We start from the raw sequence: 25,211 nt of genomic DNA, 5'->3' as shown, positions 1-25,211 counted from the left end.
CATTTAGGAGACTGTGAGATGAATTGGGGGAAGGTAGACCAGCCCTCATAGGTGTAACCATTGTAGGATGTCTTTTCCTTTAGTGCCCACGGTTCTTGGTCACTCCTCTTCGAAGAATGAAGAGACGACCTGATGAAGAGTGGCGGGCAGCAAGGCAAAATTTATTGGGGGATACAGTACAAATATCCCGACGAGGGAGGGGACCCGAGAGGGTAGTCAGTTTGGCGTTTAAATCTAGGGGTTTTTATGGGATCTTTGGTGTGGGCTGTTTTAATCTGATTAACCCTCCATGTGCCTGTCATTCAATCAGGTTTTTGTCATTTACTAATCACGGAGTGGGAGGGAGGGGGGCTCCTTCCAGGGTGGTGTGTTTTGTAGCCTCATGCCAGCAGGTAACCAGATCAAGCACTTTGTTTATTTATTTTTTAAGTTTTTATTTATTTATTCATGAGAGACACAGAGAGAGGCAGAGACACAGGCAGAGGGAGAAGCAGGCTGCCTGTGGGGAGCCTGATGCGGAACTCCATCCCAGGTTCCTGGGATCACTACCTGAGCTGAAGGCAGATGCTCAACCACTGAGCTACCCAGGCATCCCAAACTCTTTGTTTAAATATTCCACCGGCTGTTGAGCTGGGCCCTGGGCCTGGGTTAGGACACCCAAGGCCATTCCCTTCCTTTCTGTGATCAAGTTGTAAGTCCTCACTGTAGGAAGACTAAAAGCTGGGGCACTGAGTAAAGCCTAGAATAACAGGATGGGGTCTTTTTCCTTCTGAGGGTAATTTCCTCCTAGGACAGGGAGGGGGCGGGTGTGTGCCTCTTGTCCCCACCCGACTATCCTTCATTGTAACCACCAAAAGGTTGCCTCCTTGACCACATTTCCACATATGTGAGAAATAAAAATTTTGGCAGAATCATTTTCCAAACCGAGGGAATGTTTGTCTACTTGTGTATATTAAGCAGAAATCAAGAAGTTTCTGATGATATGGCATTTTTCCTGAACATGGGATTTGCTGACTTGGGATTTAGATTTAATTGTTTACCAGTGCTTTCTTTACATATAAGTTCATTTTCCCTGTTTATGTCAGCAGCCACTCAGCATGCCATGATGTTATTTCAAAAATCTCTTTTTAGCCTTTAAAAAAAAAAGTCCTCGATTTAGGCAATGTTTGGCCACATGGCATACAGTTTATCCCAAGTATTACTGTTTAAGATGCCAGATGTACTCCATAGAGGAAGAGAAACTCAGACACAAGTGAAAGAATTGCAAACTACAGATGTTGAAAGGAGGAAGATGTAAATAAGAAAAACTAAACTGACTCACTGATATTTTGGAAACAAAGTTAACAGAACTCTTTTAATTCAATAACTCTCCTTATCAAAGGTAGTGTATATTGGGAGAATTTAAAGAAACCAGGATCTTAGAAGGACAATCTGAGCACACTGCAATTCTGTTAAACATGTACGTAGATGTCTGGAGCATCAGTTATACTACGAAATCTTGTATTTAGGATTATCTGAGATTTCTTCCTCAACATGAATAGGAATCCAAATTCTGAAATGCAATTAAAGCTGAAATGAAAAATAAATTGATCCTCTCCCAAACTGAATCTTCTCAAGTTGTCCTATTTGGATAGTCTCTGAAGCTCTTTTTTTTTTTTTTTTTTTTTGAGATTTTATTTATTTATTCATGAGAGACAGAGAGAGAGAGAGAGAAAGAGAGAGAGAGACAGGCAGAGACACAGACAGAGGGAGAAGCAGGCTCCATGCAGGGAGCCCGACGGGATCCAGGATAATGCCCTGGGCCGAAGGTAGGTGCCCAACCACTGAGCCACTCGAGCTGCCCCTCTGAAGCTCTTTAATAAAGATTCTATCTTAGAGAGAATGCCATGGGTAAGTCAGTCTGTGCCATGAGTAGATTTGTAAAGAGATAGCAGAGTGGAGTTGTTTAGGGCTGAATTTGGAAGCTAGATTGCCTAGGTTTGAATTCTGGTTATCACCACTCATTAGCCATATGATCTGGGGCAGATCCTTTAACTTCTGTACAATGCCAATTTTCATACCTGAGAAATGGGGATAACATGAATTCTTATCTTTAAGGATTGTTATGAGGATCACAGTAACTAACACTGTAAAAGGATTAGAATCGTTCCCAGCACCCAGTAGACGCTCAAGAAATCCTGCTCCTTACCGTTGTGTTATCATCCGGTGCTAATAGCAAGGGTGTTCCCAGCCAAGTAGGCCAGACTCTTTTCCACCATGAGCTGGCTGGACTGGTGATAAACTGGGACATACAGTCTATGTACCATGTATCAGACTGCAAAAATATCTGGATATCACATTATCCATGGAAATGAGGGAAATATGACCTACTAGTACAATTAGCTAGTACATGGCAAAACTAGATCTTGAACTCAGGTCTCTGTGCTCCAAGGGCCAATCCGTTCCTGTTGAACCCTGTCGAAACCTCCATGTGAGCTGCCAATGTGTAGTTACCATTAGGGTAGTGAATGGGTTGGTGGAACAGATGACATTTGTAAAGGCTGTAGCCAAAAAAAAAAAAAAAAAGTAAAGGCTGTAGCCTCTAGAACAGAGAAATATGACCCTGTTCCACCTAGATTGGTCAAACCATGCTTCCAAAAGTGGCCAGTGGGTGGGGAGATGTGGAATTGTGTCTTGTGAGAGTCCTTAGATGGCAATAGAATATTTAGCCACAGAAGAGAAGATAGGTGTGGACATGGGTGCAGTCTTCAAGCAATAACGAATTTCTAAAGGAGAGAGAGAGAGAGAATTCAGTTTAATACAAGGAAAAGCTTTCTTTTTATTATTTATTTATTTGTTTATTTATTTTTTAAGGAAAAGCTTTCTAACCATCTGAACTATTCAAAGCTCTTTGCTTTGGAAAGCAATAGATTTGCTTTCATTGGAAAGGTTAAGGAGAAGCTAGATAAGCACTTGAGAAGATGAAGTATAGGGATTTTACTCAGTGATTTCAACACAAATTTACTGAACATCTATCATAGGCCAGGGATGGCATAGGACTTCAAGTTCCTTCCAAACTCAGTCCTACTTCATCCAAATGAAACTAAATAGAATCTCATATCCTGCTCAAAACTCCAACTCATTGGCATAAACTCTACTCATTGGCATAAGCATCCTTATAATCAATTTAAAAATTAATTATGCTTCTTTCCTTGCCCCAAGTAACTTTTGTCACTTGCTAGAAAATAGGAGCAAACTCTTCCATATTAATCTGGATATTGCTCTTGTTCTATGTTCTCCTGTGTAAGCTTCCCTTTAGTACAAGAAAGGGGGAAAACAAGGAATAATTTAGTCAGCAGTATTAGGACAGGAAACTGAAGGTTCCCAAGTACATTTTTAAAGGAAAAAAAAAAAAAGGAATGCAAAAGAAAATGGAAAATAGTACCAACCTCAAATATGTGAACTGACAGTCCACCTCCATTCTCTGGAATGCATCCTGTTTCAATGTGCAGAGGCCCACATTTTAATTTTATGATTCTGGTCCTAAAGTGATCGCCCTAGGCTTAGGAGTCCAAGGTAACGGAAAAGGATACGGTTTGTCAAATAGGAAGGGTGGTCAGTGTTCAACATCGGCTAGACTGGCTTCTGCAGGGGTTGCCATGAAGACCTACTATGCGGCAGCAGAGCTCCGCCGTGATTGACCAGAATGTGTGCCGGAATTTGAAAGCATTTGAAAACACTTTATCTGTGTTTTCTAACTCTGCCTCCCAACTCATAAAACCTCAATCAATATTTGCTGAAGTATAGAGTGGTAGAAAGTTGAAACATTGGGCAAAGTAACAGGGAGAAACCTTGGGAGTTGAAATTTAACTTTGAGCAAGTCATTTGTCCTGTTCACTAACAAGACTTGTGCTCTGAGACGGGAGATGGCCTCCGACTGCGGTTTTCAAACAGAGGTCACAGACCATTGAGAAATCAATTTAATAGGCTGAAATCAGCATTTTAAAAATTAAATGGAAAATTCCAGTGTTTCGCACATAGCAAAAATATTATTTTATGCAACTTGTTTCATGTGAACACGCACATATCCACATACACACGCACACATATACTGAGTCGTGACGTAAAATGGATGTTTTACCATCAAGTGCCATCAAAAATATTTGACCCTAAGAGACTCCATTTAGCATTTGGAACATAGATAGGACCCCAGAAAGAGCAAATGATTTTGGATCCTCTATTACTGAGTTGGCATATTGATGTTTTTTTTTTTTTTTAATTGTGACAAAATACACATGACATAAGCAGATCAATGTTTCTGAATGTGAGGAACAAAATACTAAAACTAAAAACCTCCCACCTCCAGTTTGCATCATCTTGCATGTTTGGGTTTACAATGTCTCCCTGCCCTTCCCCTACTTGCCCCCTTTTATTTTCCTTCCTAGGATCCTGGTCTGTAACTAAGGTAAGAGGGGTGATAAATTTTGACTTTCATCTTATGGGCCGAGCAGCCTGAGTTCTCTCTTGCATCTGTGACTGAGTTAGAGAGGAGAATGTGTTTTCAAGCAATTGTCCTCTTACATTAAAAACAGATTATTAGAAAACAGTTAAGCAAAAGATTAACTAGAATCTAAATAGGCCTATAATTTGGAACAGGATTTAGAGAACCACAGGTGTGCCCTGGTGGACACGCCTAAGCCTTACAGATCTTTTCAGTTCTGGACATTCAGCTATCACAGACCCCGGTTTGCTTTTTATATTTGCTTGTATTCAACATTTGCATCCTTGTTATCTGTTAAATTAATTTATTTAAGTATAAATTCTGTTTCCCCAGCTATGTTGTCTTTTCAGGGATACAGATTTGTTTCAGATCTGTCTACCTGTCCTTGCCTGAACACCACACTACAGTAAATGTTAATAATGACAGCAATTAATTACCTTTTATTCTCAGCCATTATCAGTAATGAGTCATTCCCCCCCTCCCCTGGAATCAGGGTATTGAAAGCCGTTGAAGACTGTTTCCTTTTCTTAAGCAATAGTTAATTTAGAACTTTACCGTTTCCAGGCTTCTTCTCCTGCTCTGGCCACATTTACTCACTTGGCTTGGGCTCTGAACTAGCAGCACCTTATATTTGTATAACTGTGTGGTTTAAAGAACTTTCCTACTTTTTCATTCACTGGTGAAGGAAATAAAGGGAGTGTTATTTCCATTTGGCCAATGGGGAAAAAGAGGCATGGAGCCATTAAGCCCATGTTTCTGCATCACAACTGGTAACTGCTCTGAGGCCAGTTGCTGACTTCTAGGCTGGGATGCTTTTTCACTAAGTCAGTGGCTTTTCTGGTTTGTTTTTTCCTGCAACTTCTCCTTCACCGAATAGCAAAACTTCTGCTTTTGATGAAGTTTTGGAATATTGGTAAGGTCTGGAGCCAACGACCAAGAAAGAAATCTTGAGACGTCTTTGGTGCAGAATGGTGGTTTTTTTTTTTTTTTTTTTTTTTTTTTTTTTTTTTAATTTTTTATTTATTCATGATAGGCACACAGTGAGAGAGAGAGAGGCAGAGACACAGGCAGAGGGAGAAGCAGGCTCCATGCACCGGGAGCCTGACATGGGATTCGATCCCGGATCTCCAGGATCGCGCCCTGGGCCAAAGGCAGGCGCCAAACCGCTGCGCCACCCAGGGATCCCCAGAATGGTGGTTTTATTAAAGCCCAGGGACAGGACCCGTGGGCAGGAAGGGCTGCAGCCCCCGGCCTGTGAGGGGTGCCTGATTCTATACCTGGCAGTTGGAAGGGGTTTGCGGATAGTCCTCTCTAAGGGATTTTGGAAGCAAGGTCTCCAGGACCCAGAGGGAGCTGGTTATTGTTGGGAAAAGGTCACTTTTTACCGTCTAATCAAACCTGAGTCATGAGCCCCTTCAGGTGTGTATCGGTGGGCCATGTGCTTGGGGATGATTGCCAACATGGATCTTGAGGGTTTAGAGATAAAGGACATTTCCAAAGGGATTTTTAAATGTTAAAGTAGCCTTATAGGCTCCTGGGGGTTGGGCTGAGATTGCCTGCTGCCCCTTAGCAAGGCATGAACACTGAGGCAGTTGAGTCTGTAGAGGAAGATCCCTCTGCCTGGTTCAAGGACTTGTCAATGTGCTTGATCCTCAGCTAGTCCTCTGTTCCCTCATCATTTCTCCTCTGAACAATTTTGACCCTTAAGTCTTTAAGGTTGTTGAAGGTGGAAGGTCTTATCTTCTGTAGCTTCTTCCTGCTGAGTAGGGGCATAAAGATGTTCCTACCTATGAGTCAATATTGGTCAGTTGAGGAACATATCGGGGAGTTACAAAAAGGAGAAGGCAGCTGAATTCAAAGAGGACAACACATGAACCTCCTTGAGTAGAAAGGATCATCCGTCAGCTGAAGTTATGGCAGTGAAGGAGTCTTCACAGTAGGCATGGAGACACCAGAAATAACAAAATTAAGGTTAATATTATAATGAGAAAGTGAAGACCTTTGACAGTTGATCTTTGATAATTTTCCTCTACTCCAGGAGTTTAAAACAATCACTAAAGAGAGATCATTGAAAGCACCAATTTGAGTATTTATGTTAGATAAAAACCCAGAAATATATTTTTTAAAAGATTTTTATTTATTCATGAGAGAGAGAGAGAGAGAGAGAGGGAGAGAGAGTCAGAGACACAGGCAGAGGGAGAAGCAGGCTCCATGCAGGGAGCCCAATGTGGGACTCCATCCCAGGACTCTGGGATCACGCCCTGGGCCGAAGGCAGGAGCTAAACCGCTGAGCCACCCAGGGATCCCTGAAACCCAGAAATATTTTTGTTGTCATCTGGAATGTATACATAGCATTGTTTTTATGATAGCACAAGTTTTACCTCATGCAACCATTAAAACACCTAATGTCATTCTATTTTGTAAAACTGCTTCATGCATTTGTGCTACTTTAGTATTTAATAGAGAAGTTTTACATTGAGTGTCATTTAGGGTTTTGACCATGTACTTAAGAGGTTCCATGTTCCAAACAACATCCTCTGGTCTCAAAGAGGGAACAAAGATAGATGCTAGTTGGTCATAACAATGAAACATAAAAACACATCCACTGTTTTAAAAAGCCCAGAATGGGATCCCTGGGTGGCTCAGTGGTTTAGCGCCTGCCTTCGGCCCAGGGCATAACCCTGGGGTCCCGGGATTGAGTCCCACGTCAGGCTCCCTCCATGGAGCCTGCTTCTCCCTCTGCCTGTGTCTCTGCTTCTCTCTCTTTGTCTCTCATGAATAAATAAATAAAATTAAAAAAAAATAAACAAAAATAAAAAGCCCAGAGTACAGTGGCCTATCCAGTGTGGCCTATTGAAGCCAAGGCCACGAATTGGAGTGGCATAGTCATTGGGTCACATTAGAAGACAGTCCTATGGGGATCCCTGGGTGGCGCAGCGGTTTGGCGCCTGCCTTTGGCCTAGGGCGCGATCCTGGAGACCCGGGATCGAATCCCACATCAGGCTCCTGGTGCATGGAGCCTGCTTCTCCCTCTGCCTGTGTCTCTGCCTCCCTCTCTCTCTCTCTCTGTAACTATCATAAATAAATAAAAATTAAAAAAAAAAAAAAAGAAGACAGTCCTATGATTTCCGACATCCCTAAATGTGTCATCCAATCCAATCATAAAGCAGGGTCATCCATTACCTCCATAAGTCCATAGTTAACCCTATAGTGGGGTATGTTCTGGCTTTTAGGGAACTGATTGTCATCCCAGCCACAGAGAATTGGCTAGAGTGCTAGCTGGGTTATACAATTGTTGGGGAATCAGTCTCTTTTTTTCTTGTTAACTGTTTAAATATTCATATGCCCATGGGGTCCTGTTATCCCCACAAAATAACAAGAATATTGTCTATGCCTGAGCTATTGTGTAAAAATAGAAAAGCTATTTTTCTGAAGTTTACCTCAAGTAGTCTAGTGTAAGCAAACATCATTCATTTAAAATGATCAGAGCTATAATTAAACATCCGCAAAGATGTGTTATTGTGACATAGGTTCTCTCTACAATAACCCTCATTTTTAATCAGAGGTAGCCACATCAGGACTGACCTGTCTGCAAAACAAGTCCAGTTTTAACAACTTGGCCTAATTATTTACATAAATTCAGCAAGAATACTGATTGATCATATTTATCTTTTAGAATCTGCTTTGCTGGAACTTTTTATAAGGAATCTCTAGGTTGACCTTTTATAGTTTCTCCAGGGCAGAAGCCAAGCCAATTCAAGTACTTGCCCTCAGACGTGCCTGCAATCCCTGTAGATTTGGGCGGATTCCTCTTCATGAGGACCCCAAAGTATTCTGAGGCTCCTGCACCTGCCAGGAAGTGACATTCTTTACTCACGTGGTGAGGCTGCTGAGCAGTCTGTAAGCAAGGTATCAGGCCAACATTTCCATGTGGCTTTATTGCTCCAGGTTTTATAAAGTCAACCTTAGTTCCTTAAAGCTGCTTGGTCATATCTGAGTCTATGCATGTCTCCCAAACATGACATTCCAGTCAAAGCCTTGGTAAAATAACTAATATTTTCAATGGTGTCCTGTTACAAAAACAGACTCTTATTTGAACTTATGCGAATGACTATGATTGCCATGGAAGAAAGAGCACTCACTGAGATAACTTAAATTTCAGAGGGTTCAAGTAGAGAGAAAAGTTAATGCTTTAATTTGTTTACAAATGAATACTCTATCACATTTCTGTAAGTCAGATATCTTAAGAGAAAGTTTTAACTTGGGAGAGCAAACAGAACCAGTAGCGGTTCAAACAAAGAGACACAAAACTATCCAGTTACTATTGTTTATTTTATTTTTTTTATTTTTATTTTATTATTTTTTTTTTAGTTACTATTGTTTAATTTAAATGCAACTTTAGTTCGTTCTGGAAATTCTTATCTATTTCAGTTTTAGAATTTTATTTATTTTTATTATTTTTTAAAGATTTTATTTATTTATTCATGAGAGACACACACACACAGAGAGAGGCAGAGACACAGGCAGAGGGAGAAGCAGGCTCCACGCAGGGAGCCCGATGCGGGACTCGATCCTGGGTCTCCAGGATCACGCCCTGGGCTAAAGGTGGTGCTAAACTGCTGAACCACCCAGGCTGCCCAGTTTTAGGATTTTTAAAGACATGGAATACCTAAAGATCTTTTATGAATCTCCTTGAAGATGAAACTCATTTTGCAAGATAATAAGAACAATTACAAATGACAAAAACTTAGAAATGGCTATGGTTAATAATCATGATGCAATTGAAAAATTCAAGTTATTTGTGACTTATAACATTTCAATGATCAAAATATCAAGTGATGACGTTATATGAAAACATGTTAAAACTTTAGGAATTGCATATCATCTCTAGAATAGTTATAGAATTTACCTAAATGTAACCTAAGTCTTATCATTTGCTTAACAGTATTTTCAGAATAACTTAACATACCAAATAAGAGGCCTAATGAGTCAAGACTCCATTTACAACTCAAATCTTGGGAAGTTTGTTAAAACCTTAGAAAGTGTTATTTATTTATTTCAAGATTTTATTTATTTATTCATGAGAGACACGAGGGTGGGGGTGGGGGACAGAGACCTAGGCAGAGGGAGAAGCAGGCTCCATGCAGGGTGCCCCATGTAGGACTCGATCCCAGGTCTCCAGGATCACAACCTGAGCCAGAAGCAATCGCTGAACCGCTGAGTCACCCAGGGGTCCCAAAACCTTAGAAACTTTTAAAGCGAATGCCTAAATAGGATTAGGGATGTTAAAGACCTGATAAAGACAAAACATAGAAACTGGTTTGTCTGGGCAGGCAAAGAGAAAACAACTGTTTACATTTTCTTATCAAGGACAGATCAACAATTCAAGAGAACTTGTTTTTTTTGAACAGAGAGAAAGTAGACTTTTTATCTTATACCTGTGTACTTTTAAAATCCATTCATTTCAACCTTAGTCCATCCTGACCACATCTAAAATTCCTATCCAAAGATTTCCCTTCACAGACCTCTTCCTTTTGCATGCAGATTTTGTCCCAAGCCATTTCTTCTCAAACAACCAGTCTCATTTAGGACAAAATTACCTTCTTTTACCTTTCACAAAAATAATATTCCCATTCCTATATCTTTCTTACATATCTCCAACCTTTCTACATACAGAGTTGTTTCCCTTATTCTCCATCAGTCTTAATTACATTTAGCAGATTTTTCCATCTTTGAAGTCTTAGTCTCCAGTGAAAACTAAATAGTAACCAATTGTGAAGTGTTACACCAAACTCTTTAGATGGCAAATTTATGGATTTGTTAAGCACAGAGCATGTTTACCAACAGACAAATATCTTTAGTTTTTCTTCAATAAGAAGTCAAAGGTCCAGTAATCAATGCTTTAGCACTCTATCCTATTTGGAAAAGACCTGGGTGATTATCCAAGCAAAACTTTAAGAAGTTTCAAGTTACCAAAGACTTTTTTAGTATATGTGCTGCCGAAGCGAGCACACCAAAGACTTTGAAAGCTGTCTTAATTACTTGTAAAAACTTTGAGACGGACAACTAACCATCATTTCAAGTTATCTTTTTTTCCTAACAAATTGCAAGAGATAACCTTGATAAAATAAAAATTTCATTTTTATTTTTTTTTTAATTTTTATTTATTTATGATAGTCAGAGAGAGAGAGAGAGGCAGAGACACAGGCAGAGGGAGAAGCAGGCTCCACGCACTGGGAGCCCGATGTGGGATTCGATCCCGGGTCTCCAGGATCGCGCCCTGGGCCAAAGGCAGGCGCCAAACTGCTGCGCCACCCAGGGATCCCAAAAATTTCATATTTAAAGACAGGTCTACCTTAAACCAATGAACTTAAGTTAGTTTAGATATTGAATATGTTTCAGCTGGGCCCACTCTTTAAAGTCACTTTGTTCCCCATTGTCAATTTTTACCTGTGACTGTGGTGGGGAAATCTGGAGTGAGCAGTGTTAAGTCCGGGGGCGCTCCTCTTGCTCCCTGTTGGAGAGGGTAGGAGCCAATGGTGCCAGAGGCATCAAGGATGGTATAGAAGCCAGTTACATGTGCTGCACCCGAGGTGGTGCAGAAGCCCGGTGGGGGGGCGGGGGTACGGACAGAAGGGGCAAAGTGCAGCCAGGAGGCAGAGAAGGGGTTCCTGGTTCTAGAGCTCGGCCTCTTGCACAGATGAGTAAACACCATGTCCTTCCACCACCAAGTGGAACGAGGCGGTCCGTGTCAGGCCAGAGAAGACCGGGAATCTCCCCGAAACAGAGACTTTCAGCAGCTGCTTGGGAATGTTCCTTGAAGTCCCCGTCCTGAGGGAGACTAACCACAGGTGGCCCTGATTGCTGGCATTAACCCCCAGAATGAGTAAGGGAGAAACCCCCACATCTGTTAAGAGGCACAGCGAGAGTACGAGTCAGGGTCCCCTTCGTCTGGGAAGGCCTGTGCTTCCTCCCACACCCTGGTTTACCTGGAGGAGGCCTGTCTGGATCATTGTTATCCAGCGTCAGGAGGGAGGTTAGGAGCCCACGTCGGGGCCAGCTGGCCTCTGCAGAGTGGAGCTAACGGGGGATCCCCAGGGCAGCATCAGCGCTCAGGCCTTTCCGGAATGTTGCCATCCAGATGGTCTCCAGTGGGTGAAAGGGGCCCCAGGGGAGAGTCCTTGGGGACCGAAGAGAGGAGCTCCCATGCTCCCAGAGAAGAGTAAGAGGTCCATTCTGAGGACCCCCCGCCGGGTGGCATCCCACATGCAGGATCGGCCAGAGGTTCCTAGTGTCAGGGCGACCCGAGGTGTCCCCTGCTCAGAGCCGCAGAGGTCACCGCGGCCGTAAAGAGGGCTGTAAAGGCCTTTGTGGGAGGGAGGCCTGCGTCCCCCCCGCGGATACATCGCTTCCTAGGCTATGGGTGGGTGCCACGTATGGGTGGGTGCCACGTACGGGCGGGTGCCAGCATACGGTGGGTGCCACATACGGGTGGGTGCCACGTATGGGTGGTTGCTAGTGTACAGTGGGTGCCAGCATATGGTGGGTGCCATGTATGGGTTGGTGCCAGTGTACAGTGGGTGCCAGCATACGGTGGGTGCCACGTACGGGTGGGTGCTAGTGTACAGTGGGTGCCAGCATATGGTGGGTGCCATGTATGGGTTGGTGCCAGTGTACAGTGGGTGCCAGCATACAGTGGGTGCCACGTACGGGTGAGTGTCACGTATGGTGGGTGTCAGTGTACAGTGGGTGCCAGCATACGGTGGGTGCCACATACGGGCGGGTGCTAGTGTACAGTGGGTGCCAGCATATGGTGGGTGCCATGTATGAGTGGGTGCCAGCATATGGTGGGTGCCAGCATACGGTGGGTGCCAGTGTATGCACCCAAATCCCAGGCCTTGAAGGCCGGGTGGTGAAGCTCTGGCCTAGAGGCAGAGCAGCCCTGTGGAACCCTCTGGGAGCACCAGGAAGTCCCCAAAGGGAGGTCACCCAGCTCTGTAGCAGTGGTCGGTGGGGCACAGTGACAGAGGCAGCAAACGCCGGAGCCCGACGGGGTGCCAGGCTCCCCCAGAACACGGGCCACGCGCTCAGTGGTGGGGTCCGGCCCGGCCCCCAGTGGAGGCCCAGGGATGGGGCGTCCCCTTGACCCCTCGGGAGGGAGCCTCACGCGGGACTCGGCTGGCGGCCGTTCTGGTGGCGCCGGCGGCTATGCGGGCGACAGCACTGTCCAAGGACGGGAACAGAGAGAGGCCATCGAGGCTCGGGGTATTGCTACCAGCCCGGCCCGGTGGGCACCTCCCTACGGCAGGCAGGCTTTCTGCTCCCCGCAGTGGCCGTGCCCAGACGACTGCAGCCTGAGCCATGGCATGGAGGGCCCCCTAAGGCCGGCTCCTGGAAGGGCCCCCCCAAAGCCGGCTCCTGGAAGGGCCCCCCAAGTCTGGGCTCCTGGAAGGGTCCCCCAAGGCCGGCTCCTGGAAGGGCCCCCCAAAGCCGGCTCCTGGAAGGGCCCCCCAAGTCCGGGCTCCTGGAAGGGTCCCCCAAAGCCGGCTCCTGGAAGGGCCCCCCAAGGCCGGCTCCTGGAAGGGCCCCCCAAGGCCGGCTCCTGGAAGGGCCCCCCAAAGCCGGCTCCTGGAAGGGCCCCCCAAGGCCGGCTCCTGGAAGGGCCCCCCAAGGCCGGCTCCTGGAAGGGCCCCCCAAGGCCGGGCTCCTGGAAGGGCCCCCCAAGGCCGGCTCCTGGAAGGGCCTCCCAAAGCCGGCTCCTGGAAGGGCCCCCCAAGTCCGGGCTCCTGGAAGGGTCCCCCCAACACTGGGCTCCTGGAAGGGCCCCCCAAGGCCCGGCTCCTGGAAGGGCCCCTGGAATGAGAGTAAAAGGAAGAAGAGAAAGTGCTCGCCCACTCTGCACCGAAGCTCGAAGCTCAGAGTCCAGGTGTAAAGGCTCAAAGCCCCGCATTGGGCCCCAAATGATGAAGTTGTAGAATATTGCTGAGGTCCGGAGCCAAACCAAGAAAGAAACCTTGAGACGTCTTTGGTGCAGAATGGTGGTTTTATTAAAGCCCAGGGACAGGACCCGTGGGCAGGAAGGGCTGCAGCCCCCCGCCTGTGAGGGGTGCCTGATTCTATACCTGGCAGTTGGGAGGGGTTTGCCGATAGTCCTCTCTAAGAGATTTTGGAAGCAAGGTCTCCAGGACCCAGAGGGAGCTGGTTATTGTTGGGAAAAGGTCACTTTTTACCATCTAATCAAACCTGAGTCATGAGCCCCTTCAGGTGTGTATCGGTGGGCCATGTGCTTGGGGATGATTGCCAACATGGATCTTGAGGGTTTAGAGATAAAGGAAATTTCCAAAGGGATTTTTATATGTTAAAGTAGCCTTACAGGCTCCTGGGGGTTGGGCTGAGATTGCCTGCTGCCCCTTAGCAAGGCATGAACACTGAGGCAGTTGAGTCTGTAGAGGAAGGTCCCTCTGCCTGGTTCAAGGACTTGTCAATGTGCTTGGTCCTCAGCTAGTCCTCTGTTCCCTCATCTAGTCCTGAGTCCTCATCTCCAGGTGAAGAAAAAAGTGAAAGAGGGGGGACCTTACAGCTCATGACTCCTGTACCTATGCTTCCACCAGTAATTCCTCTGAAGTAGCTATCAGGTATTTCTGTAGAGTAGGATCTTTTAACCATGGCATGCCACGGGCTGGTTCTCACCTCCAAGTCTCCAGGCAAGCCATTCTCCTAGGGTGAAGGCCTCATTTCTTCCTCTTGATTAACCTAAATGGAGCCTGCTTCTGTCTCTGCCTCTCTCTGTCTCTCATGAATAAATAAATAAATCCTACACTGGTCTGCAGACATCTTCCATGTTGCTTTCCTGCCTGACTCTGCTCCATCCCACCCAGGCTGACTTGACCAAGGCCTGGAAAGTCTACTCTGTACCAGTTTACTGTGTGGTTTTTGGAGCTTACAACTCCGCAGGAAATCTGCAAGGCAAGTATTTTATTTTATTTTATTTAAAAAAAAAAAGATTTATTTATTTATTTATTTATTTATTTATTTATTTATTTATTTATTTATGAGAGAGAGAGAGAGGCAGAGACACAGGAGGAGGGAGAAGCAGGCTCCATGCCGGGAGCCCGAGTGGGACTCCATCCCTGGACTCCAGGATCACACCCTGGGCCAAAGGCAGGCGCTGAACCACTGAGCCACCCAATGATCCCCAAGGCAGGTATTTTAAATCCCATTTTAAAGATAGATTTATTTATTTATTTATTTGTTTGTTTGTTTATTTATTTATGAGAGAGAAAGAGAGCGAGAGCACGCATGCATGCGGTGGGAAGGGCAGAGGTAGAGAAGCAGACTCCCCGCTGATTGCAGAGACTGGAATGGGGCTGGGTCCCACAGCCCTGAGATCACAACCTCAGCAGAAAAGAGTCGGTTGCTTTAAGGACTCAGCCACCCAGGCGCCCCAATCCCATTTTAGTGCTGATGCCCAGGCTCATGAAAGTTGAGAACTCCAGTTCCTTGACTGTGTGCTCTTTCCCCTAGACCTGAAGAGATTCTCTGTTTTCTTTTTAAAGTACACTAGATTCCTCTCCAACCTCCAGCTTCCTTTATGCAACATTTCAATATATATGACTTAAAAAAAATTTTTGCGTACCTTTTGGAAGAACGTGAAGGGAAGCAGAATATGTGACCCCAAAATATAACATTTGGGCATGTGGATTGTTTTGAGCTGAAGGCAAGTGAGACCTGCAGGCTCAAGAGAAAGGTGCCCCTCCCCTAATTACCATGAAGAATCTAAACTGGGGGTCTCTCCCCGAATAAGTTACTGCCAGAGATAAATGTTGTCTGAACGATTCATCTATATGGCAGGGCAAACATTTAACTACTAAACATCTGCTGTTCGTATAGTCCTGTGAATTATCCTCCTCCCCACCCCCCACCCCTTTTTAAAGACTTTATTTATTTGTTCATGAGAAACAGAGAGAGGCAGACGTGGAAGCAGGTTCCCTATGGGGACCCTGAGCCAAAAGCAGATGCCAGGGATGCCTGGGTGGCTCAGCAGTTGAGCGCCTGCCTTTGGCTCAGTGCTTGATCCTGGAGACCCGGAATCAAGTCCCACATCCAGCTCCCTGCATGGAGCCTGCTTCTGCCTCTGCCTGAGTCTCTGCCTCTCTCTGTGTGTCTCTCATGAATAAATAAATAAAATCTTAAAGAACAACAACAACAAAGGCATATGCTTAACCACTGAGCCACCCAGGTGCCCCCCACCTCTCTTTGAAAGCCCCAGGCCGCTATCCCATTCCTTAGCTCAGGATGGCATATAAGCCTCAATTGTCCAACTTGTCCTTGGGTCTCGTATTCCGATGGAGCTCCCTATATTTGTAATTACATTTGTTTTTTGTTTTTCTCCTGTTAATCTGTTTTATATCAATTTACCAGCCAAAGAACCTAGAAGGATAGAGGGGGAAAATAATTTTCCCCAAAACTGCAAGAATTTTAATTCTAGTTTAAGTCTTATATAACAGTCTGAGAAAGACTGGAACTTGATAGTTGCCATTTCAGTTATGCCAGATAATTTAAATAACGGTTAGTTACCAAAAGCTTCTTGAATGGCAAGCATCCAATGTTGGGTCTCCAGAAGTGGGAGGTCATGCTATGTAGTAATGGCAACGACAGTGATGACGATGAAGATCAGATTAAAAAAATAAAATGTTTGAACATTTGTATGGACTACCAGACAAAGCAGAATTGCCTCTCAGTATAGTACAGATTCTGCAACAAAGCAAGACAAATTTATAGTCATCTATTTGAAATTGCAGAAGAGTTCCCTCTTCTTGAAATCCTGCAACGTTTCAAGGGAGAAAGGGCTAGGAAAGTAAATTTAATTACATAGTGCCCATTATTACTAATAGGAGGTATGAAATTAAAAATATAATTGACTTGCTCTTTATTTATTTATTTTTATTTATTTATGATAGTCATACAGAGAGAGAGAGAGAGAGAGAGGCAGAGACACAGGCAGAGGGAGAAGCAGGCTCCATGCACCAGGAGCCCGACGTGGGATTCGATCCCGGGTCTCCAGGATCGCACCCTGGGCCAAAGGCAGGCACCAAACCGCTGTGCCACCCAGGGATCCCCTTGACTTGCTCTTTAAAGTAGTCTCATCTTTATTGTTTCATTTTTGTCAATGTACATTTTTTTTCATGATACCTTTTAAAAAAATTTTTAGTTTTCATCTTGGTGAGTGATGGGGAAGGGAAGACTAGCTGAGGACAAAGCACAAGCTCACACAGTGCAAAGCCCCACCCCGACTGCTGGTGGGATAAGTGTGACCTTCCTGGGCACTCCTGGCTGCCCTAAAGCTAAGGGAAAGGAAAAACAAATAGTTAACTTATAGAGATTATAGTCCTATAGACAAGAACAAGAATCTGTTTTAGTTCACAAAATGTCTTAGTGATCAAAAAGAAAAAAAGCATTCTTATCAATAACCTAACTTGCGGAAGGAAACTCCCAGCTATCTTAATGTTAATGCTTTACTAGAGGGAAAAACAACCTTAACTTGACAATGGCAAGGCCTCCAAAATCCTGTAGGTCCTCTTGAGCATACAAAAATCCTTTTAAAAACCTCCCTTTTCCTTACGTCCCCCAACTCCCAAGTGTATAATCAGCCACCCCTCACAACCCCTGGGCAGCAGCTCTTCCTGCCCAAGGGTCCTGTGTGCTTTAATAAAACTACCATTTTGCACCAAAGACGTCTCAATAATTCTTTCTTGGTCCTTGACTCTGGACCTCACCCCACCAAACCTCACCTATATTCCAAAACTACATCATTCTTCTATCAATGGATACTTGCTCTGCTTCCATAATTTGGCTCTTGTAAATAATGCTGCAATAACTATAGGGGTGCATGTATTCCCTTGAATTAGTATTTTTAGATTTTTTTTTTTTTGGTAAATACCATTACAGGGCCTTCGAGTAGTTCCATTGTTAATTTTTTGAGGAACTCCCATACTGTTTTCCAGTGGCTGCACCAATGGATGTCGATTCTTTAATTTGGATTTTCACGGGTTTCCTCCTGACCTTGGTCTCCTAAGCCCATTTCTTCAAATGGTTAAAAAAAGATTTTCACCTGGATTCTAGCATTGTTAGTTTTTTTTAAGATCCCAGCAAACCAAGGAAAGGGAAAAGAGACTCAGCCCGTCCACTGTCCCAATGTCAAGGCGGCCCCTCCATCCCATTCCTCCATCTCACTTTTTCCTGTGCACATCCCCTAAGATGCGCTGATGCTTCTGCTTATAAGATTTATTTCTCCCTGGGGAGAGATTTTAAAGATTTTAAAGAATCGGGGGGCAAGGTGAAGAGCGATGTGCAAACCCCGTGTTATTTCCTCTCCTACATCGCAGAATTAGGTAAAGAGCGGGAGCCCCAAACCTGAAAAGGGATTTGCATTTTATTTTATTTTTTTTAATCTTTTATCCCCCCCTCCCCTGATTTGCATTTTTATTTTATTTGTTTTTAAGACTATTTATTCATGGGAGACAGAGAAAGAGAGGCAAAGACACAGGCAGAGGGAGAAGCAGGCTCCAGGAGCCTGATGCGGGACTCGATCCGAGGACTCCAGGATCATGCCCTGGGGGCTAAACCACTGATCCACCCAGGAATCCCCATGATTTGCATTTTTAAAGGACGGTTCTGTGTCCCTCGGGGCTCTGACCTGGGAAGCCCTTTCTTTCTCTGTAACCCTTTTACGGCCCTACTGCTTTTCTCCTTTGCAGCTTTGTAAACTTGCCTGTCTCCCTCCAAGGGCTGTAAATTGCCGCCCAGAGGCAGGGAGAAGGTGTAAGTGTTGGTAGGAGCTTAAGAACCCTGTTTCATCTGTTCCGCACTGCACACCTCCGTGATAACGATGCTGGGGATGCTGGGGACGAGCATCAAGGCCCGTCTGCAATGTCCCCCTAATTCCCCCACTAGCTTCTGCTTCCCCTTGCGTTCCTTCTTGCGTCCAGCACCGCGCCGAGCCCCGCGCCAGGCCCGCTTCTGCACACCCTGAACACAATTTTGCATTTTGCTTCTCACTCTTTCTTCCTTGGGGCTTATCCCAAGGTACTTCCGCGGCTGCAAAGCAATGGCTCACAGCACGGCGTTAGGGGCTCCCCTACTCCTCCAGCAAAGATGCACACTCAAGGCATTATGTCCGCGTCTGGCCTCCCACACTCAGGACCGAGCGCCCACGGCATCGGCCTCGGCGCTGCAGGGCCCGGAGGTCGGTCAAGGTTGGGCTGCGGGCTCGGGCGGCAGCTCCCGGCACCTGCAGCCTTGGCGCCTTTTCCGCTCGGCCCCGCCCCCGCGCAGGCCCCGCCCCCCGCGCAGGCCCCGCCCCCCGCGCAGTCCGGTCCGCTGCGTGCGCGCCGTCGCCCCCGGCAGCCCATTCCCTGGGCACCTCTGGGGCTACGTGCGGCAGGAAGTGACGCAAGCCTGGCAGGGGGTCGGAGGGGGCGGGGCCGCGCTATAAAAGGGCGGTCGGGGGCGGCCGGCCCCCAGAGAGCGTCAGCTTCGTCCGGGGACGGCGGCGGCGGCCGGAGCGGGGGCCCGAGTGAGTGACGCGCCACGCTCGCGTGCCCGGGCCTCGGGGCGGCCTCCCGCGCTGCGGCCCGGCGGCGGCTGCAGCGGGGGCGGCGGGCTGGAGCGGGCCGCGGGCTGCAGGTGCAGCGGGCTGGGGCTGGGGCTGGGGCTGGGCTGGGGCTGGGCGCTGCTGCGTGCGGAGGGCCGACCCCGGCGCGCCCCCTGCTTCCTCGGGGGCGGCGGCCCCCACCGCCGCTCTGCGCCCCGCACCCTGCTTCCGCCCCCGGAGGCCTCCCGGAACCCCGTCGCCACCCGCTCATCCTCACAGGGCGCGGGGGGGCCCCGTGGGACGGCCCGGGCCGCGTGGAGCCGAGCACGTGGCCGGTGCGGGAAGTGAACCCAGGGAGCTGTCGGGGTGCACGGGGTGACCTTGAGCTGCCAGCCCCGCGAGCCCTGCGCCGGCGGAGCCTGCCCGGGCCCTGACCTGCTGTCCCGGGAACCCGGGGCGGGTGCTGCGAGCCGCGCGCGTGAACCCCGCGCATCGCGGCCCCCCAGGGTCGCGTGGGGGCTCCCCCGTTTTCCTCCAGGCAGACGCCGCCTGGACGCCGCAGGTGCCGGCTTGCAGCGCGTTCCGACAGCTCGCTGTAGGGCGGGAGATGCAGCCGGGAGACCTCGGTTGGTGGGAGCTGTAGTCTAGAGGCCGAGTAACAGCCGGGTGGGAACTGGCTTTTGCTTGGGGGAAATGTGCACTATGGCCAAGGGGCCGTGCTGCGTTGACAGCTGCCGTACAGGCCCCATTGTGCGCCTGCTCCTACAGGATGGCTCTTGCAGATGGCAGGGCGTAGGGGAGTAGGGAAGAACCTATTTTGTGACTTTATTTTTTATTTTTAAAAAGTATTTATTTATTTATTCACGAGACACACAGAAATAGAGGAAGAGACACAGGCAGAGGGAGAAGCAGGCTCCACGTAGGGAGCCTGATGCAGGACTCGATCCCAGGTCCCCCGGATCACGCCCTGGGCTGAAGGCAGCAGCAAACCACTGAGCCACCAGGGCTGCCCTATTCCCCCCCCCCCCCCCCAATTAACAGTTTTCCCTCTACTCCCAGCGACCTTGGGTAGACCGGGGAACTTCATTGCTTCTGCTTCCCTCCCTGCAGAGGGGGTGGGGTAAGAGAATTGAAGTGGTTAATAATTGTCCTCTGCCCGTGTTTGGATACCTGACACCTTTATTCTGGGCTTTAGAAAGGAGTTGGAAGTGTAGATGCTGATTCAGTTGCCACTGAGCTGTGTGTGTGTGTGTGTTTGGGGGGGGGGGGTTGACCTTATTGACTGATATTTAAGGTGATTTCCAGAAGTTAGTTTTGTATTGCAAAAAAAAAAAAAGTCAGGTTTAGGCTCTCTACAGTACTTGTTAGCCATGCTGGTTTTTTTTTTTTTTTCTTCTTAGTTTTGGGTTGTAATGAACTCAATATACTTCACAAGAAGATGTAGAATTTAAAAGTTTTGATACCAATAAGAAATTTCTTCCAAAAATTTACATACAGCACGGCCACCCTTTTCACTTTGCTCTGCTGGAATGTCTTTTGTTGAAGTGCTGTGCTGAAGATTGTTGGGTAGGGACGCCTCCCTCTGCCCTAAGTTGTGGCGGTTATTTGCCTCCGATAGTGTACTTCTCTCTCTCTGTAGTCATGGAGCAAGGTTTCCCAGTGAAACTTGAATCAGACAGCAATGAAACCTGGTCAAAAATGATCCTCTGAGACCTTCTGGGACTCTTCCCTGTGTGTGCCTTTGTGCACTCTTCTCACATGAGCACCGTGCAGGGACTTCTTGGAGTCGGGCAGTCTTCTTACAGAAAGCCAAATAGGAACGAAGATTCTCCTTGTTTTCCTCCGTGGCCTCTTCATTTTTAAAAATTTTTTTAAAGATTTATTTATGGGGGGGAGGGGCAGAGGGAGAGACTTTTCAAGCTGACTCCCTGCTGAGCCCTGAGCCTGTCCTTGGCTCAGTTGTCTCCACTCAGGAGATCACGACCTGAGCCGAAACCAAGAGCCAGACGCTTAAGCGACTGAGCCACCCCACCGCCTTTTCATTTTAGACCCTTAAAGCTAAGAGGGATCTTGACCATCTCTTTATAAGTCCTGGGTGTGCACGATTATGTGTCCGGAGGGCCCTGCAGGAGTTTTGCAAATTCATGTAACCTTTTCATTTTCACCTGCAAATGAATAGGGAAACAGTTTGCAAAAAGCATATCCGTAATCAGTTGCTTAAGATCTTGGAGCCCTACCAGGTAGCCTTTAAAAGTTCTACTTTTTTTTCTTTTTTTTTTTTTAAAGATTCTTATTTGAGAGAGCCCACGGGAGTGGGGGAAAGGGCAGAAGCGAAGGGAGGAATCTGAAGCCAACTCTGCGTGGAGCTCAGAGCTCTGCTGCTGGATGCCTGTCAGGATCCCGTGACCTTGAGATCCTGACCTTAGCCTAAACCAAGTGTTGGAGGCCCAACCAACTGTGCCACACAGGCGCCCCTAAAATTTTTTTTTTAATTTTTATTTATGATAGTCGCACACACAGAGAGAGAGAGAGAGAGGGAGAAGCAGGCTCCATGCACTGGGAGCCTGATGTGGGATTCAATCCCGGGTCTCCAGGATCGCACCCTGGGCCAAAGGCAGGCACTAAACCGCTGCGCCACCCAGGGATCCCCCCTAAAATTTTTCTACGTTTTAAAATTTCCCTACTATCCATGCCTTGCCCGGTGATTCCAGGATAAACCAGAATACTGACAGGGATGGGGGAAGATTCCAGGTCCAAGGTTTTCATGCTTTATATATATATTTATTTAAGATTTTATTCATGAGACACAGAGAGAAAGAGGCAGAGACACAGGCAGAGGGAGAAGCAGGCCCCACGCAGGGAGCCCGACGTGGGATTTGATCCCGGGTCTCCAGGATCACACCCTGGGCTGAAGGCAGCACTAAACCACTGAGCCACCCGGGCTGCCCCTCTAATTATATTTTTTAATGTAATTTCTAAATGATATGAAAAGTGAACTTCATATACATTAAGCATGCCTCAATACTGTTAAGAAATAAAATATCTTAAAAAAATAAAATATCTTTATTCTTAATTATTTTTTGTAAATTCCATGTCAAATATAGGGTAGGGAAATCGCCAGAGAAGGTTTCATAAAGACGTTCCCTGAGCTGAGTCAGGAAGAAAGAAGTTCACAAAGAAAGACTGTTAGTAGAGGCGGGAGCTAGTTTCTGTCCCATTTTGTAGAAAGTAGAGGGCAGCAGTTATTAGGTAGTGATGTTCTCCAGAACAGAACCTCAAAAGCAGGAAGAAGAACTTAAACATATGTGAACCTTTATTTTCATTATTAATGTGAGAAACTGAATAGGTTTTCCAGTTATGATTGAGCAAATGTATACAAGGTGCTAATGTGCATAAAAATCAAGGAAGGTGATATTCGGTTTGTCTCTTGTTAACAGATTATCAGCAGTGGTGGTAGTGACATAGTGAAATAAGTCAGAAAAGTTGGCTTTTAGATGCTGTCTTAACAGAACTACCTCTTTATAGACAGTTATAACTATGGAAAGTTTCTCCCACACTTTTAGAGCATGTAAATTAGAGTGATTTCAGTCGGAAGAAAATTTATTAAGGGGTTCTTTTGAATACAGAGCTTTACTGCGTGTGAGGTCATTTTGGAAGAATGATTCAAATTTGTTATATAAAACTTGAGGGATAACTTTTATAGGTATAGAATTAATCATGTTCTTAGATGTGGGGTTAAATTATGAGGTTAAAATGGGAATTTCCTGGTCAGTTTTTTCCTCTGATTTGATTTCTTTTATGTTATAATCTTAATTTTGTGTCTGGCTATTGAAATAGAAATAACATACTAGTTCTTTCAGTAAACTAGTATTTAGAGTTTAATTATACAAAATCATAATTACATTCTATTTATATCTTTGTTTTTGCAGACTTGCAATCCACTAAATCTCATCATTTATTTAAATCCTTAGATCATTTATTTAAAAGCATCACTTTAGTCTAAAAATTAAAACTGGAAACTTTGAGGAATGGCTGGTTCAGATGAATATTAAACTTCTAAGCTGCTTTTTCCTAGAAAAGGATGATTAAAATTGGTTCAGGGTGGAGTCTTCTAGTTCTGGTTTTAGTGATTGGGTTTGTACGGTTCTGGTGCAGGGATAGTGATAAACTTGGACACCAGATAGGGCAGGAGACTGTGCTTCTAAGATGATGTCTTGCTTCTTAGCTCTAGTCTTTAAAGCTTGGGGATTAAATTTTTGTCGTTAAGTGGTTTTGATAGGAGACTTTTTTTTTTTTTTAACGATTTTATTTATTTGAGAGAGTGCAAGCCTGAGCACCGAGAGGTAGAAGCTGACTCCCTGCTGAGCAGAGAGCCCAATGCAGGGTTCTGTCCCAGGACCCTGAGATCATGACCTGAGCCACCCATGCACCCTCCTTAGGAGGCTTTTCTAACGCCAGTTTATATGATGTCTTTTACAGTCTGTGTTTACTTAGTTTGCTTTATGCCATGTGGATGTTAAATGCGCTGTAAGTGTACACAATTGTTAGTACAGAAAAAGCCTTAAAATAGTAAGAAATAAGTGACCAAAAAAAAAAAGAAGTGACCACTCTATATCTCTTTTTTTTTTTTTTTTTAATTTTTATTTATTTGTGATAGTCACAGAGAGAGAGAGAGAATGAGGCAGAGACACAGGCAGAGAGAGAAGCAGGCTCCATGCACCGGGAGCCCGACATGGGATTCATTCCCGGGTCTCCAGGATCGCGCCCTGGGCCAAAGGCAGGCGCCAAACCGCTGCGCCACCCAGGGATCCCTCTATATCTCAATATATCAGTTTCAAACATCTAGATGCACTCAAACCAAATTCATTAGAAAAATCCAGATTTCAGCTAATACCTATGCTTTAACTTAATATAGGACTCTGTTGGTTACAGAGGTATTTTTTACTTTTAAAATGGTTGTCAGGGTGCCTGGCTGGCTCATTCTGTAGAGTGTGTGATTCTTGATTTCAGGGTTGTAAATTCAAGCCTCACATTGGGTGTAGAGATTACTTGAAAATAAGAAACACTTGTAAAATAGTTGTCATTTATTTTAAGATTTATTTAATTGATGTATTGATGTATAGTTGACATACAATATTATACTAGCTTTGGGCATACAACGGTGATTCAGAGGTTAAGATTAATTTCTTAAATTTCTGGAGATGAGAACTTTTTTTTTTTTTTTGAAAACACAATTTTTATAATCCAGTAACTTACTGAACTTCAGTTTTGGATTATCAGTTTTCAGCCTGGAACAAGACATTTAACATCTCAGATAGTTGACCTTCTCCTAAAACCACATACTGAGTTTTTCTTTTTGTCTATTGTTTTTGCATCAAAGATCTATCATTTGTAAGAACTTCATTTAATCAGAAGGATCGGGTTTTCACTTTTATTGGAGGTGCTTTGTTACTGGTCTTTGTTGCATGACCATTCTTGGCTTAGTTATACTTTATTTCTTTTTTCCGATGCTTGTCTATTGTTTTTTTTTTTTTTTTTTTTTGGTCGTTTTTTTGTATTTGTCTCTTTGACTATTAAGTTACTTAAATCTATTAATGTGGATGATACTCTGATTAGTTTTCCACATTTTAAAAAAAGATTTATTTTAGAGGGGGAGGGAGGAGAGGAACAAAGGGATAGGAAGAGAATCTCAAGCAGACTCCTCCCTGAATGTGGAGCCTGCCACAGAGCTCCATCCCACAACCCTGAGATCATGACCTGATCCAAAACCAAGAGTTAGATGCTTAACTGACTGAGCCACCCAGGCGGCTGGGTGGTTTAGCCCACATTTTGAAAAATTCAGGCCTATAGGGAAAATTGAGATAATAGTAGTACAATATATATCTCTGTATCCTTTACTGATTCACCAATTAACAGTTGGCACATTTTCTTTCTTTTTCTCTTTTCTTTTCTTTTCTTTTCTTTCGATTTATTTATTCGTGAGAGACAACGGAGAGAGGCAGAGAGACATAAAGGGAGAAGCAAGCTCCCTGCAGGGAGCCCAATGTGGGACTCCATCCCAGGACTTGGGATAAGGACCTGAGCAGAAGGCAGATGTTTAACTACTGAGCCACCCAGGCGCCCCTGCTTTATTTCTTA

The 25,211-nt window shown here is 45.5% G+C and overlaps 1 protein-coding gene across 1 annotated transcript; it reads right to left on the bottom strand.

The window, feature by feature from the left end:
* Positions 1-19,009: 19,009 nt before the first annotated feature.
* Positions 19,010-19,822, bottom strand: LOC119877826 (basic proline-rich protein-like). The gene is made up of 2 exons (XM_038582493.1): positions 19,775-19,822; positions 19,010-19,717 (listed from the first exon to the last, which is right to left on the bottom strand). Exons 1-2 carry the CDS (start codon positions 19,820-19,822, stop codon positions 19,010-19,012), a joined length of 756 nt encoding a protein of 251 aa, XP_038438421.1.
* Between the last annotated feature and the right edge of the window lie 5,389 nt (positions 19,823-25,211).

Source organism: Canis lupus, chromosome 33 (genome assembly GCF_011100685.1).
Source record: "Canis lupus familiaris isolate Mischka breed German Shepherd chromosome 33, alternate assembly UU_Cfam_GSD_1.0, whole genome shotgun sequence".
NCBI lineage: Eukaryota > Metazoa > Chordata > Mammalia > Carnivora > Canidae > Canis > Canis lupus.
This window is presented reverse-complemented; position numbering and strand designations above follow the sequence as displayed.